Source organism: Tenrec ecaudatus, chromosome 14 (genome assembly GCF_050624435.1).
Source record: "Tenrec ecaudatus isolate mTenEca1 chromosome 14, mTenEca1.hap1, whole genome shotgun sequence".
Lineage (NCBI taxonomy): Eukaryota > Metazoa > Chordata > Mammalia > Afrosoricida > Tenrecidae > Tenrec > Tenrec ecaudatus.
This window is the reverse complement of record NC_134543.1, coordinates 54435440-54451641: the sequence shown is the minus strand read 5'-3', so window position 1 is coordinate 54451641 and position 16202 is coordinate 54435440. Positions and strand designations below refer to the sequence as shown.

General features: G+C 47.6%; 1 protein-coding gene across 20 annotated transcripts in view; it reads right to left on the bottom strand.

The window, feature by feature from the left end:
• Positions 1-16202, bottom strand: part of TRIM9 (tripartite motif containing 9) — a 125323-nt gene that overhangs the window by 41936 nt on the left and 67185 nt on the right. For 16 of the 20 annotated variants that reach the window (XM_075530870.1, XM_075530875.1, XM_075530872.1 and 13 more), the window contains exons 2-3: positions 13833-13928; positions 10625-10747 (exon numbers count right to left, since the gene is read on the bottom strand). The exons of 3 other annotated variants lie outside the window; for them this stretch is intronic. In XM_075530870.1, coding sequence (XP_075386985.1) covers positions 10625-10747; positions 13833-13928 — 219 coding nt within the window. The remainder of the gene's footprint in view (positions 1-10624; positions 10748-13832; positions 13929-16202) is intronic. One more of the 20 variants, XM_075530883.1, reaches the window with a different exon arrangement.

The following is a 16202-nucleotide window of genomic DNA, read 5'->3' as shown; positions in this document are numbered from 1 at the left end:
ATATAGACTACTATATCTTGTACATATTAGTTTAGGAAGAATTATATTTGGTGAGATATAGCATATTGGTGTGGCCCCTCTACTTTCCCCTAACACACGCACACGCACACACACGGACACACGCCATGTGGACTTTTGCAGGGTGTGAGGCACAGTAAGGCACAGCTGCAGATTCCTGCTCAAAGCCTACATTGGGTATCAAGCCTGGCCTTAGACAAAGGGAATTTTAAAAGTTCTGTGGATGCCCTTTATCCTATCGTTTCTGGCAAATCAGTGTTCAAGTGTGTGTTTCCTAACCTACTTGAGCCCCGAACTTAGGTGAGCCCCAGTTGTATGTGGGGCCCTGGGCTCTCTGTCCCATGTGGTCACGTTGGTTTTACATGGTGGGAAGCCAATGACCACAGAGTCTGAAAGGGTTCCTCATTAAGGGGGGGTTAAAGTCAACCCTGTGAACGTCTGCTGAGGGCAGTTGAAGGGTTCAGGTGGTGCCAGTGCAGGGACCAAATTGGTTTCTTGCCATTTAGTTTTATCAACACAGTTAATGATTGGCTTAAATGTGTTGCCTTTTCTATCTACTAATGGCTGTAGCCAGTTCTGTCACATCTATGTTTAACTTCTTTGTGAGTTTAGAGACGCTTCCTTCCCCTCCATGATTTTGCTGCTCTGAATAAAAGAAACATTTCCTTACTTTGAAGCAGGGGCAAAACAGCTGTTGTAAGCAGTTGGCAAGTCAATAATACTCCTAATGCAAATGTGTACTCTTAATGATATAGCTAGTTTTGGCAGACTTGCTCAGATTATAGCAGGAAATACATGATAAATAATAAAAATATGATGACATTAATGATTCTAAAAAACATGATGATACACTAGGACTCAAAAGCAACTATTCTATAGATAGTAACTATTTTCATATTTTGTAAATATTAAAGCTCTATAAAACTCTATTTTAATTACCTTTTTGAATATTTTGTAAATATTAATGCCCTATTAAAAACTATTTTAATTACCTTTAAGCATCATCTCTTGTAATGTAGCAACCACTCATGGAAGTTGAAGTTAAAGTTCTTTTAACTTTCCTATTTAAATTTATTCTTAATCTTTCATTTTTGGGGATCTGTTGTAAATGGGACTGTTTCCCTGATTTCCTTTTCAGAGTTCTCTTGAGGGACTCCAACTGGTTTTTGTATGTTGATCTTGGACCTACCAAAGTGTTGCAGAATCCTTTAATTAGTTTCGGTAGACTTCTCGAGGATTATCTGAATTTCCTAAGTATGGAATTGTGCCACCCGTGCATAAGGATAGCTCAACTTTTTTTTCTGGCCTGTTTGGGTGCCCTTATAAACTCAAAAACACTTTCTTTCTCTACAGCTTTCTGCTATTTGCTTCAGTTCACCATATTCTGTAAAAAGATGTTTGACTCCTGGCAATTTTTGAAATCACAGTATAGTAATAACTGTAATTTACATTTAAACATTGTTCCTAAAATATGACCACATCTGCATAAGTTTCAGTCCTTTAAAAATAGCTCAGTCAACTGTGTGGGCTAATTTTACAAGCCCCAAATCCATTGTCATCAAGTCAATTCCCACAGACTCTGTCAGACAGAGTTGAGCTGGCTTTCCAAGGTTGTTTTTCTCATGGAAGCAGACTGCTACATCTTCCTCTTGCAGAGTGACTGATGAGTTTGATCCTCCAGACTTTTTGTCAGCTGTCAGCACTTCACGACCACACCGCCAAGCACCTGAATTCTGATCAGTGATAAACTCATGCCACCTAAAGAATTTCCCAGACTAAGGGACACTCATGTACATTTGCAGCGCAGTGAATTATTGAATATGACTCTTCTAGCCATGGTCTTTGTAACTCCCACCAAATGACTTTTTTTTCCTGATGGGTCTGGGTTGGAGAAGGTGGGGGAAGATACTGATCAAATTATGTGATTCAGCTGTGCGGGATTGCTAGCAGGCTAATTGTGATTGCCATCCTTCTGAGTATACAAGGAACCATCTCGGGATCAGCAGGGAGGGAATTTCACTACCAATAAGAGTTGGAGTGGAGTGCATTCTTTGGACCCTGAGATACCTGTATATTGAACCTACTTGATCAGGAAACAGTTTCAACAGAAGAGAAGTGGCAGCAGCAGAACCAAGAGCAGCATGGTGGGCTTCCCAGCACACAGAGTAAGTAAAGCTGTGTGCCTTTGGACAACAAGCTGCCTCGGGGAGTAGGATGCCTCCCAGAACTTAATTGAGGGAGCTAGATTCACTGACCCACTGAGCTATAGCTGAACACCTTTAGGCTGAGGCTTCTGGTGGAGTGTCATGCCCTTTGGCCATTTATTGGCAGCCCTAAAATAACTCTGTAACATTGCATGAGCAAGGCAGAGGCCAGTGGGGCATGTGCCTACGCGATCAAAGATCAGAGAGAGAGATTTTTTTGCAGGTTGAGCAGAGAAGAGGCTGTCATGTCTGAATGATTGTATTCTGAGCTTTTGTAACCCGTTAGCTCCCTTAATAAACCCCATAATTGTGAGTATTGTCTGTGAGTTCTGTGTGGCCATTGCAATGAATTACAGAATCCAGGTGAGAACAAGGCTGCCGTGGGAAGTGTGGTTGGAGTAATGTCTGACCTCATAGCATAGGAATTGGCCTTGGCCAACTGATGCTGCTGAGGAGTTTGATTTTCCCCTCCCTTGGGTATCTGGAGTAGGTCATCCCCCTACCATTTCCGTTTTGGACAGCATTTATGGGCTAATTTTACAGTCTGAACATGGAGTTATGGAAAAGGAGTACTTCTTTAGTGTACTAAGTGAAACCATATCTCCAGTCATTCTCCATCAACGATGACAGCAACAAACAGTAAATACACTGCCGTTGAGTTGAGTTGATTGTGATTCATGGTGCTCGCATATGTTTCAGAGTAGGATGGTTTGCCATATGATTGTTAAAGGCTGTCCTCTTCTTTTTTTGCAATTCTTTCTTTATTTTTTATTATTTAAAAAATAATTTTATTGGGGGCTCGTACAACTCTTGTCACAATCCATACATCCATTCATTGTGTCAAGCACATTTATACATTTGTTGCCATTAACATTCTTAAAACATTTGCTTTCTACTTCAGCTCTTGGTATTAGCTCTTCATTTTCCCCATCCCTCCCTGCTTCCCCCTCTATCATGAACCCTTGATAATTTATAAATTATGATTATTTTGTCTTATCTTACACTCTCCGACATCTCCCTTCACCCACTTTTCTGTTGTCCACCCCCAAGGCAGGAGGGTGTATGTAGATACTTGTAATCGGTTCCCCCTTTCCAACCCACCCTCCTGGTATTGCCACTCTCACCACTGGTCCTGAGGGATTCATCTGAACTGATATCCATGTGTTTCCAGTTCCAATCTGTATCAGTGTACATCCTCTGGTCTAGCCAGATTTTTAAGGTAGAATTGAGATCATGGTAGTTGGGGGGAGGAAGCATTTAAGAACTAGAGGAAGGTTGTATGTTTTATCATTGCTACACTGCATCCTGACTGGCTCATCTCCTCTCCACGACCATTTTGTAATGGGATGTCCAGTTGCCTACACATGGACTTTGGATCCCCAATCTGTACCCCCCTTCGTTCACAATGATTTTTTGTTCTTTGATGCTTGGTACCTGATCCCTTCGACACCTCGTGATCACACTGGCTGGTGTGCTTCTTCCTTGTGAAAATCTATCTTCTTACACAAGCTGATCTCCAGGCTGTTCTTCCAGGAGGCCACTGGGGGAATTAGAACTGTGAACCTTTTGGTGAGCAGCAGAAGGCAGACTATTTGCACTCCCCAGGGAATCACACTAATGCTGTCAAGTCAATGTCAGCTCACAGAGACTCGAGGTGCGCCAAGTAGAACTGCCCCACTGGGTTTTCAAGTCTGTGCCCTTTCTGAAGCACATCACCAGGCCTGTGTTTTGAGGTAGCTCTGAATGGGTTTCAGCCCCCAGCCTTTCAGCTGGGAGTCAAGTGCATAACTGTTTGCACCACGGTCACACTTCTTGAATGCTGCTCTAAGAGCTTCACAAGGCCCCGTGGAGTGGGTCCTGCTGCTGTCCTTATTTTACACGCAGGTGAAGGAATTGAGCCAGCAAAGGGTTACACGACTTCCCCAAGATCGCAGACCTAGCCAGCGACAATTCCCATCCCTATCCCTCTGTCTCTCCAGCACAGGATCTGGGCATTTCACCATTCTGTTCCTGCTTGCCTCCACACCACAACTATTGAATCTGCTTGAGCAGCCAGTGCTTTCCGCCAGGGGCATGAGTAGATTATAAATACCGGGTAAATACATCCTGGCTTTCCAGCCTCCCAGGCTTCTGCACTGCCGAGGAATGGAAAGCTGCCAGACACACACACACACACACACACACACACACACACACACACACAGCTCCTCTCTTTGTCAACAAATAGCAAGGCCCCGAGAACTCAGCCAAAGGGAAACGGAAGACCATACGACTATTCCCAAAGGATAGTGAGCGATGCGGTGCCAACAAGACATAAAGAAGTACTGTGCTTGGCAAGTGATGTCTATAAAAGACAAGTCCCCCCTCCCCCAAAATCTGAGTAGCAGGGAAAGTGACAAGAAAACAAAAAAGCAGAGGGAGCGTGTGGAGGGGCAGGGGAGAGAAGAGTGGAGGCTGGCATCAGTAGTCCTGGCGGCAGCCACGTTGGTGACCATTTCTAGAGGCAGTGACAGATACAGTCAGCTGAAAACAACAGAGAAGCAATTCACTGGACACAGAAGACAGAACAGCCTTGCTGCCGTGGGGGACAACCCACCACCTGCCTTTCCTTTCTGCAGTCCTTGAAGTCCCCGTGCGTGCGGGACTCGACCCTCAGCACGGTGGAATCAGGGTAGGCAGCTGCCTCTGCTCAGGAGCCCCCAAGGATATTAGTGTGCGATGCCAGGGCAGGCCCACTACAGATGGACCATGGGGGAAGGGGTGGGGGATGTAGTGGCTGGAACACAGTCCCAGCGACTCACTGAAGTCATTCCCATGCCATCTGCATCGCCAGGGCAATCCCACAGCTCACTTTCCCTGCCCTGTCCAGTAGAGGCAGCACCAGGGAGAGGCAGGCCTAGGGGAGAGGGGAGTGGGGGTGGGGCTTTCCCATTCCTCTGCTGTCCTCTGATACTCATAAGGAGCGTTTTCTCATTTTTGACCCCCTCTTCCATTGAGATCGGTGCCCTTTATCTCTCCCAAATCTGGAATATTGACTAAAGTCATCCCAAAACTTTATCCCAAACAGCTCACCGGGTTCGATTTCAATGTCTATTTGCAAGAGCAATAGCAGAAAAACAAAAACCCGTAAAAAAAAAGTTAAAATTTAATACTAGTTACTATGGAAAATCCCAGGTAACAAGCTCAATTCTCTAAGACAGTGGGGGTTGTATTTTACAATGCAATGCATATGGATTAATGTGTGTGTGTGTGTATGTGTGCGCGCGCGCATGCATGCATGCACACAGATATAACGATAACATTCTGGGTTTCCAAAGAGTGTTAAAATCAGACTATAGTAACAATCTTTTAGTAATGTTCAGGCAGGAGACAGAAGTAGAAAGCATCGGTCCTCAGGCCAAACAGAATGGAGCAAACCCACTGTGCTAAAACTGGTCTTCTTCCCTGACAGCCGGCAGATTCCTGCAGGCGAGAAGGGAAGTGAACCGTTGACACACTCGCCAGCTCTTCTGTGGGGTGCTCTCTGCCCCCTACAGATGGAAGTCATTTTACCATCACTGGGAGGTCTACACCACTGGACACCCGCTGGTAATCAGAGGCTCTTCCTCAACCTGGGCTGGTGTTGCGTGTGGGTATGATTTCTCTCTCCCACTTAAGTTCCATAGGACAGGATTCACCTCTTTACCTTCTATTCCACTCCGCCTCTGAGCTCTCCTGCAGCATGCAGCTGGTATGCCCTAGATACTGACTGACTGACTGACGGCCAAGATGCTGGGTGGGATATGCCTTCTCTCTGCAGTGTACCAGCGACAGGTAATAAAGCACAGTGGTTTAGAGGATGGGCCCGGTGGCCAGGTTCATTCTGACATCCATAGAGGAACTATACTCACTGCTCCACAAGGTCCCCCCACCCCTTCTTTCTTATTTGGAACTTATATAGCCCTCTATTATTGATTTTTCACAAGTAGATCACTAGACCTTTCTTCTGAGGTGCCTCTGGGTAGACCCAAACCTTTGACTAGTACAGAGGGTGCTGACTGTTTGCACCATAGAGCAAAGGATAGAATTGCTGATGGTAGATGGATCTTGGCTGAAAGCAGAGAATACCTGAAAGATATTACTTGTGTTTTATGTACAATGCAAAGGCAGTCAACTATATGGCCCATAAAAATACTGCAAAGAATGAGAATTCCAAAACATTTCATTGTCTCATGCAGAATCTGTACAGAAAGCCAGAGATGGTTGTCTGAACAGAACAATGGAATACTGTCTGATTTTAAAAATCAGGATGGGAAGGATGGACAGCAGAGAAGTGGGTGAAGGGCGACGTTGGACCATGTAGGATATGACAAAATAATAATTTATAAATTATGAAGGGTTCATGGAGGAGGAAGGAGCGGGGAGGGAGGAGAACAAATGAGGAGCTGATACCAAGGGCTCAAGTAGAAAGCAAATGCTTTGAGAATGATGAGGGAAACAAATGTACAAAAGTGCTTGACACAATGGATGCATGTATGGATTGTGATAAAAGTTGTATGAGCCCCCAATAAAATGAGTTTAAAAAAATTGGGATAGGTGTGTACCGTGATTGTATCTTTTCACTAGACCTATTCAATCAGTATGAAGAACTAATAATTTGAGATGCAGGTCTATATAAATAAGAACACAGCATCAAGATTGGATGAAAGCTCATCAATAACTTGTGAGAGACAGATGATGCAATCTTCTTTGCTGAAATCAAACAGAACTTGAAGCACTTAGTGAGGAAGATCAGAGACTACAGCCTTTGGTAGTGAGTCCAGTCAGTATAAGGAAACAAACATCCTCACAGCTGAAACAATTAGCAGCATCAGGATAAAGAGAGAAGCAGATTGTCAAGGATTTCATTTTACTTGGATTCGCAATTCATGCTCCTGGAAACATCAAGCAACGTGTTACATAGGCCAAATCTGCTGCAGAAGACCGCTCTCATTTGAAAGAGTATGGACGTCGCTTTGGGGACTATGGTGTGCCTGAACCAAGTCATGGAATTTTCAATTGCCTCATGTGCATGGGAAAAGCGGACAATGAATAAGGACAGCTGGAGAAAAATGGACTCATTTGAATAGTGTTGTTGGCAAGGAATAGCGACACGACCATGGGTTACTAGGAGAATACACACATCAGTCTTGGAAGAAGTACAACCAGAATGTCTCTTAGCAGCGAGAATAGTGAAACTTTGTCTCACACATTATGGGCCCAGTCCCTGGAAAAGGACATCGTGAGGGTCAGCCAAAGAGATGCCTACCCTCAAGGAGATGGACCCAGTGGCTGCAACAATGGGTCCCAACACAGTCACGGTGGTGAGTGTGGCTCAGGACTGGGCAGTGTTTTGTTCTGTCGCACACAGATTCACTGTCAGTGGCACACGACTTGATGATCCCTAACAACAATCATGCCCTCATAGAGCTGTTGGGAGGAATGAGGGTGTTGACCCTGCATTAAAAGTTTATTCTGCTGCCTTAAGCAAAGTGTCCCCAAACGTTGGCCAGTCCTGGTATTAACACTTTAGGTTGACCATGAAGGATGGTTATTGTATGTTCCCAGCCAGGCAATTGCAGAAACAAATCTCGTAGTGCTGCTAGATTTCAACCAGATCAGATGAGTCTAGAAGAAATCGTTATTTAGTTCTACCCCGTTGTTGTTGTTACTAGGGGCTATTGTGTTGGCTCTGACTTACAGCAACCCTGTGCCCAGCAGAAGGAAACACTGCCCGGTCCTGCTCCATCGGCACAATGGTTCCTCTGCCCGAGCCCATTGATGCAGCCACTGTGTCCATCCAAGATATCTTAGAGGACAATGCTTGTCAAGTGGATCTATTTCCCACGTGGTTTCAGGTAAATCAACGTGATCGAGATCCACATGGTAAACTTGCAGGGAACGTTTTGGGCCCCACTTATGCTCTTCTTAGGAATTACCACATACGATGTCATGAGACATAGCCAATGGCCCTTTCAGAAATTCAGAACCAACTAATTTGATCATAGACATTAGATAAGGGGCTGGAAACGGACAAGCTCGGGAAGCTGTTTAAGTGGAATTTCCATCATCGGAGACTTATGAGTTACCCACGGCACTAGGTAGTGAAGGGTAGTAGGTAGTGAAGAGTAGTGGGTAGTGAACGGTAGTAGGTAGTGAAGGGTAGTGGGTAGTGAAGGGTATCTCTCTCAGTGGGGAGGTCCATGTCTTCTTCATTACCTGCAGTTGAAGGCTCCCAGACCATGGCGGAGTGGGGTACCGCTTGAGGACTTGAACTTCTTCTACGGTGAGCCTGAAGACAATACTGGCCACTCTGGAAGGAGCGCTGGGTGGCCAGCTTTGACACCCTGCCCCAAACCAACAGCCTGGGGCTCTCTGACTATTAGAGCCCAAGCCCTTTTCTCTTCTGGTTCAAATTCCAACGCTAAGACATGCACTCTTCTTGACCCTGAAATGCCCCCTGCAGGGCCCTGCTGCCTCTTGTCATGATAAGACTGTGCTGTTGTACTCTTATAAGTCACGTCAAAGAGGCCTGGCAGAGACGCGCTGGGAGCCAGGTCAGCAGACTCCATCCCGCGTGCAGCTCCTGAAAATGACTATGGCTTTGACCCTAGCGTCACAGCATGGCTGCCTGCTCGCCTTGACTCCACAGTCCCCTCAGAGTGACAGCAGGGCAGTTCACAGAGACTGGGGAGGAAGTTGAGATTGTCTCCCAATCAAAGACTGCTCTGACTCAGGAGGAAGGAAGGAGCAACATATGGATCCAGACGTGTTTTGAGAAGTCCCACGTGGATGTTGTAGCAGGGACTCTTCAGATGAGGAAGATATTTGCCTTTATTAATCCTCTGTCCCTTGGTCTCATGGTGGTCCCAGAGCTCAGAATAGTCAGACCTGAAGACTTAGCAACTTGCTCAGGGGTCAGGATGGCCAGAGTGCCCGCTGCTCTTGACCGAGCCTCACACCCTCTTTGGTAATGGGTGTTTTGCCCTGGTCTGGGTCTGCTCACGCATGGTGCTATGGGCCCTGCTTTTAGAGAGACTGTCTTGTCTGAGTTCTTGATTCTTGCAATTCTTCCTTGGTGTGCATTCTGGATCCACACTCTTTTAGAACTAACTGGGTGCTTATCCATTCTTCAGGGACGGGGTCCTGCTTGAACTTGTTAATTCTGATGCACAGCGCCCTGTCTAGGGTTTCAGACGCTATCAACCTGCACAGGAGCAGAGAGCCCTATCTCTCGCCCCTCATATGGTGCGTGGGTGTGAAAAACTGACTTTGTGGTTAGCCGTCCAGCGCTGACCTGGCAACGCCACTGGGGCTCCTTTGGAACCTGCTACAGTGGCTAAGAGCTGGGCTGCCAGGTGCAAAGTCAGTGTCAAATCCACCAGTCGCTCCTTGGGAGAGAGAGCAGATGACACGCTCCTGGAAAGAGCTCCAGTCAACCCTTGTGAATGGGTTTGCTCTGTCCAATGCGGTCACTGTGAGCTGGAGTCCACCTGGTGGCAATGGTGTGACAAGAGTTATCTGCTGATTCCTAGGTCACTTGCTGGCCACCCATTCTCCTAAGATTGCTCACTCACCACATTGTTTCCTAGTAAACCTCCGTGAAGTTGATTGCTTAGATTCCAACAGATGGCTTATGATATTTCTTCTCCCTCGACGCTAATGCAAGGTCAATGCTGCACATTAACCCACTCCTGCCCCCTGGTAGCCACCCGCATGCTTCCTGACTATCTCTGTGGACCTCTCTTGTGTGCCCCTTGGTGGGTCTCCCCCTGCTGCCCCTTCTTTCCCATTCTGCCGTGTTCTCATAGCGCAGTGCCCTGCTCTACTGGGACGATGGGTGCCAACCAGTGGCTTTCCGGACGAGCAGCTCTTTAGCTAACCAGGCCCCAGGCTCTTCATCGTGGATCCAGTTGTGTGATGACAAAGGTCTGCACCGCTGTCCGATTGCGGCGTTCGCTCCAGGTGCTATGTGCTCTCCGGAAAGTCTCGATTCCATTTCCCAGCTCGAAGACACGCGGCTTCTTTGGACAGCCCCTTCTCCAATTCCAGCCTCCCCGCAGGGCCCCTCTCCCACCTGCCTGCCTCAGCTGGTGTTCCCGTCATCCCTCATGATGCTACTGATTTTACTACCGTGGATCTATCCCCATTGAACTTAAGCCTCGCGAGAACAAGCCATCTGTTTATTTTTAGCATTATCATCCCTCTGTGCAGATCAGTCTCCAGGATCCCCCCCCCCCCATTTGTTAGGTCAACGAAGGAGGGAACAGTGGAGGAAGGGGTGTGGCTGCTCCTTCCTAGCCAGCCCACTGGCCACCAGCCTGCCCACCATGACCCTGGGAGCCCGCTCAGGGCCATGCTGGCTCTGCCACTGCAGCTCTGACCTTCAGTTTGTGCTCGTGCTCCTTGTTGACGCGGGCCAGCAGCTGGGCCTTCCTTCTGTTGAGGGCGTCGATGAGGGCGTCGCACTGGGCCACCAGGCAGGCTTCGAACTCCACGTTGTTCTCCTGCACGAGAGGGCACAGCTCAGCTGCAAGGGGTCTGCGTGCCTCAGCAGACCCGCGAGAGGAATGAAGGGCACCCTGCCCAGAATGCACAAGGAGCATTACCTTTGACAGTAGCTGTGAACAATTCCATTCTACAATGGCACGGTTGCACTTCACATTGCGCTCTAAGGGATACCTAGTTGACTTCATGTGTCTAGTCTTACCTTCCCAGTTCAAATGATGTCAAGCAAAAGAGAGCCTCAGTTGGCAGAGCTGAACCTAACTCCCTTTGAGGGCTGGTATATGCTCAGCTCGGTAAGGCACAGAGCAACCTTTACGCAGGCAGGTAGGAGGGGGCCTGGGTGAGGCATGAAAGACGGTGACATTAAATGCAGGGAAGCAAGGGAAGAATGGCTCTACTCTTCCATATTAAACAGTAAGCCAGTGACAAAAGAAGCTTTCAAGAACAACACAGGCGAAAGTCCTTGTTCATATTATGGCAGAAAGCACTGTGAATGCAGGTAGGTCGTTAAGAAGCATGGTGTACGTTTCAAGCAAGAAGAATCAACGCGTTTGAATGGTGCTGGAGAAGATATTGGCAGTACCGTGGGCTGCCGAAAGGACAACCCCATCTGTCTGGGAAGAAATACGGCTAGGGTGCTCCTCAGAGGCAAGGTGGGGAGACTTGGTCGTGTGTATTTTGGACAGGTTGTCAGGAGGGGACAGTCCCTGGAGAAGGACACCAGGCTTGGCGAGGTCGAGGGGCAGCTTAACAGAGGCATATCCTCCATGAGATGGGCTGACACAACCGGTGCAACCACGGGCTGCAGCCCAGGGACTGTGGAGAGAGGGCCTGGAGCAGGCGGTAGTTGGTTCGGTGGTGTTTGGCTTGGGAGGGTTGGAACCAGCTCAATGGCATCCAACAACAACAACAGACACGAGCCATAGTTGTGGGAGGAAAGTAAGCACGTGTTCTATGAATGCTGGGGCTTCCGTGGGGTGCTTAAATGCGCTCTCTAAAATTTCTACTTGATTTAGATCTGCAAATACCAGTCACTTCTTTGAAGTTTCTCCCTGGGTTGTGAGCATGAAAGGTAACCCTTACAGAGCCACTTATACCATTTTGATTCATAAGCCATAATCTGATTAAACATTACTTTGTAGCAAACAAAAGCTGTCCTCTTACAGTCTTAGTGGTGATATGTGTTGCATGATAATTGGTGAATTACCAGCAACCTATTTGGACTGGGCTCTGCTTTACGGGTAGCAAGATTGCACTGTACCGCTGTATTATAAACAAGTACGCGGTCTGTGGGGTGAGTGCTCTGATAAGCCACTCTTCATCAGATGCTGCCAGCAATGTGCCGTCATCCTCAACATAACCCAATCCCAAATCCCAATTGCAAGTGCATGCAGAGAGTTTAGGATTCATAACATGCATTTTGCATGGGGGAGGGGAGAGACATCATTCAATCCATAATACTCATCTAAGCGCTGACAGCACTTAAAAAACAGCATCCGATTGAGTAAAAGGTGAGCTTTGCTTTTGGAGCTGGCAAGAAAGCGGGTAGGAATAACTTGGCCTATCAAATGTTCTTCTATTCTAAAAGTCCTAAAGAATTATTCTGAGGATCCACTAGTAGGTATTCTCAAATGCAAATTCTTCTTGGTACAGCGTGTGCCCAAGTCATTACTTCTACTGCTGGTTTGGTTTTCCCAGCAATTGCTTTAGAGTTCTCAGAGAAATCCCACCGGGAGGCATCTGTGCCCAGGGCAGGGTAATTCAGTATGCGTGCATGCCAGGGCTGTGGGGGTGGGGGCCTACTTGTGGAAGGGTAGTGCTGACTCTGTTACAGACTTAGCTGGCTAGAGCAGAAAGAAAGCTCTGTTCTGATCAAGAGGCAAGGGCAGGGCCAAGCTGGGGGCTGGATATTTTGTGCTGAAACAACCAAAGACCGGGCTGATGGATAAACCCGGTTGCTTTGGAAAGCAGACGGAGATGCAGTGCTGTGAGGTTGTTAGGGAGTTGGGGGCTCTAGCAGGAGCACACAGGCCAAAGAGAGGCAAACGAACCAGTGTGTAATGCTTCAAAGGGAGCCTCCATTTAAAGGGCCAATTCATCCTTGACCGAGGGTAAGCATTAAACCAGAAAGCCAAGTTCCTGGAAGCCAGCGCTATGGTCATTTCTGAGGGGCACAGCTTAAAACATTAGAATGGCCAACAAAGCTAAGGGTCATTATTTCAGCATCTCACGTATGGTATGGCTTCTCCCCTTCAGCGGTGACTGGAGAATGTATGAGCTCTTACATGGTCACTGTGTTCAGTTGAAGTAATATGAAATTTGAGGCACCAGGAGAGCTTGGCTAAAAAATTAAGTATTTAAGCCTTGAAATTAAGCATTTAAGCAGAAGGAGAAACAATACTATGGGACAACGAGGGAAGGGGGAAAGTAAAGAAAGAAAGGCAAACGAGAAAAATGTGATTTGTTTTTAAAACTTGAAGAAGACAATTTTTACAAGGTACGGGGGTGAGGGGTATGCCAGACAGTCTGAGTGACATAAAGGGCTTTAACAAGTCAACAAGATGACCTTGAATTCGCCAAGAAATAGGTCTCTTTCTAAATACTCTTCAGCAGCATATTGGGACCTGCGTGTGGGAAGGTAGGACACCGGGAACGAGAGGGTGTATTTCTGGCTTACTGTCCCCACCTCAAAGGCCAAGAACCCGCTGCCCGAGTCCCTTCTACTCACAGGGAACCTCTTAGGATAGAAGAGAACCACCGCAGAGGCTTCTAAGATGGCAATCTTTACGGAAGCAGACTAGTACGTCTTTCTCTTGCGCAGCAGCTGGGTGGTTTAAACTGCCAACCTGTGGTTAACACCTGAGGGCTTTAACCAGTGGGCTCCTTCAATACCCAGAAGGGGGGGTATTTGAAACTGGCCCGGGTGTGCGTTTGCATGGATTAGATGAGATATGGCAGAAAAACATAAATAGGAATTCCTCAGAGCATAAAAATAAACAGAAAAAAATCATAATCCATACAATATCCCCTCACATATTAACCCACAAGGGCTGGGTTTCTGTCTCTATCAGGTGATGCTGATACCTGGATCTGCTGGACCATGTTTCGCAGCTGCACCAGAAACTCCTTGGCTTCCTTGGCCCTGTCGGACAGCCCATTGAGCGCCTGCGAGAGCTGGCTCTGTGAAGAGAAAGAAGGAAGCCACGACAGCTGTAAGTGCACAAAGCAGCAACAAGGTTGTTTTCGGGGAGACAAGGTCTGAGAAGCGTCAGAGAACCCGCTATCAAGAAGCAGCTTTACATCAGGAAGGTACCCTTGCTCGGTTCACCTCAAGTTCGTAAGTCCAATGCTAGCTGGGCCCTTTTCAGACTCCCGTAGCTGCAGGCCGGTGACACAGAAAGTGGGAGCAGGAAGAAGGGCGATCCCAGGCGGTGAGTACAGAGTCACCTGAAGCCAAGGTTGGGGGAAGCATGGCCGGGCACTGACCACTCCCGGGCTCAGGCCAGCCCAGGAGGCAGACCCAGAGTCCCTCCCGACAAGGAGGCAGGCGAAGGGGCAGAGAGGAATGGTCTCTGATGGGTTTAGCTCTAATACAAAGGCTGCAACTCTGAGAAGCTGTCATCTAGCAACCACACGATTGCCCCTACAGTGCCTAGGGACAATATTGAACTACCACAGCCAATACGGTACGAATGGAGTGATCCAAAGAGAAAGAATATTTCTCCATAGCATCTGTCAGCAGCTGACCAATATCTGAAGTCCCTGGTTCATCGGTTTTCTGTTATGTGGAAAAAAATTAACTCCCTTTTAAGTCCCAGTTCTGTTTTTGTTTGTTACTTGTACCATCGCCTTCTTCCCAGCTACAGTGCTCCCACTTCTGTAAGCCACGGCACAACCTCCCACCTCTCATCTTTAAATTAAGAGAGACACTCCCTTCCCACAGGCGTTCTTTGAAGACTCAGTCCACTCTTTTTCCTGCCAACACGATGCCTCATCTGCCTTGCTCTTTCAGTCAGATGTCAGGATCTTACCCTTGTTTAGACTTTATGAAAACATTTTCTCTTACGTATGCCTCATTAGGCAAAAAGCTTTAAGAACATGTACACCAAAATGCTTGATGGGAGCAGTGTGATTGGTAGAAAGAACACAAGCGTTGGAAGCCAGCTGGGCAGGATCCAGATCTTGACCCCTGGAAAATGACCCCTGCTGACGTTACTCCAGCTGACAAAGCAAGGGCACTAAGAGCACCTCTTGGCGGGGCTGCCATGGGGGTCTCGTGCATTCAGGAGTGTAAAACTCCTGCCAGGAAGGGCTGTGGGTAAGGGAATGCCTCTGGACTCATCAAGACCAAGGTTCTGTTCCTAATGCTACTGGTTCCTGGCTGTTCAATCTTGCACACGTAGTGTCACCCATCCATAACGCGAGGGCTCTGGTGGCTGTGGGCTCTGCACGAGGTTCTCTGTATCACGTCCTATGAGCACTGCTGGTGCACGGTGCCCACTCCAGGTTGCGGTCATTAGCTTTGATTCCTCTCTTTCCTTCCTGAGTACAAACCCTACTACTAAACCCACTGCGGGGGGTTTGCAGGGATTCCCAGAAGGGGATGTGTATTGGAGACAAGCTTTGATGGCTTGCACTTTGCTCTGGTTACTCAGGCTCAGAGGGATGAGACGGACATGAGTGGGTAAGAAGTAGCACTGAGTGAGTCTACAGCTGCTGACAGGGATGCTCACTTACTGCGCCCTGTGTCCCAGCTGCACCCTAATTTGGGTAAAAGGTTTGAAGAACTATTTCCAGGAGCTAATAGGCTGAAGGAAGAGATCCTCACTTGGAACAGCAGGCCACAAAGGGGGAGAGCTGCAGGAAAACACGCTTCTCAATGTTCCTTTAGGGTTCACAGCCACACTCTACCCTCCCCCCCTGGAAGCAGTAACGGTTTGCTGGGGCCACCAATATTTTCATCCTCTTTTTGTTATAATCTTGAGGATTTGATTCCAGAAGCAAAATTGTTCGGCTTCCTGGAACGGGGCTTATGTGATTTCATGTGTCCCAGCCTCGCAGTTACTGTGTCTGTGTAAGCCTGAGCCATGGCGACACGTCGAGAATCGCTGACTGAGCACGGCTCCGCTAGAAAGATAATTCAATAGTGACAAAGAGCGCCGCTCCTGGGGTTTCACACCAGAGCAATGTGCAAAATAAGACCGCAAATGTGCATTTGTTCGCCGATTTCCTCACTCTGTGTGTCTGTTTAATGCCAAGAATGCCTTCTCCTGGCTAATGGCCACACTGGCATTTGGAAAAGACCTGCATCTCCTGAGGAAGATCTAGACACCGATCCCTTCGGCTTTGTTTGCTGGTGGAAATGGCAGAAGGCCCCGAGACGTGCTCGAAAGCCACTGATCTTCAGAAAGGCTGTCCTTGGTCAAGATTGATATGTGCCTCACTCGTAAGAGA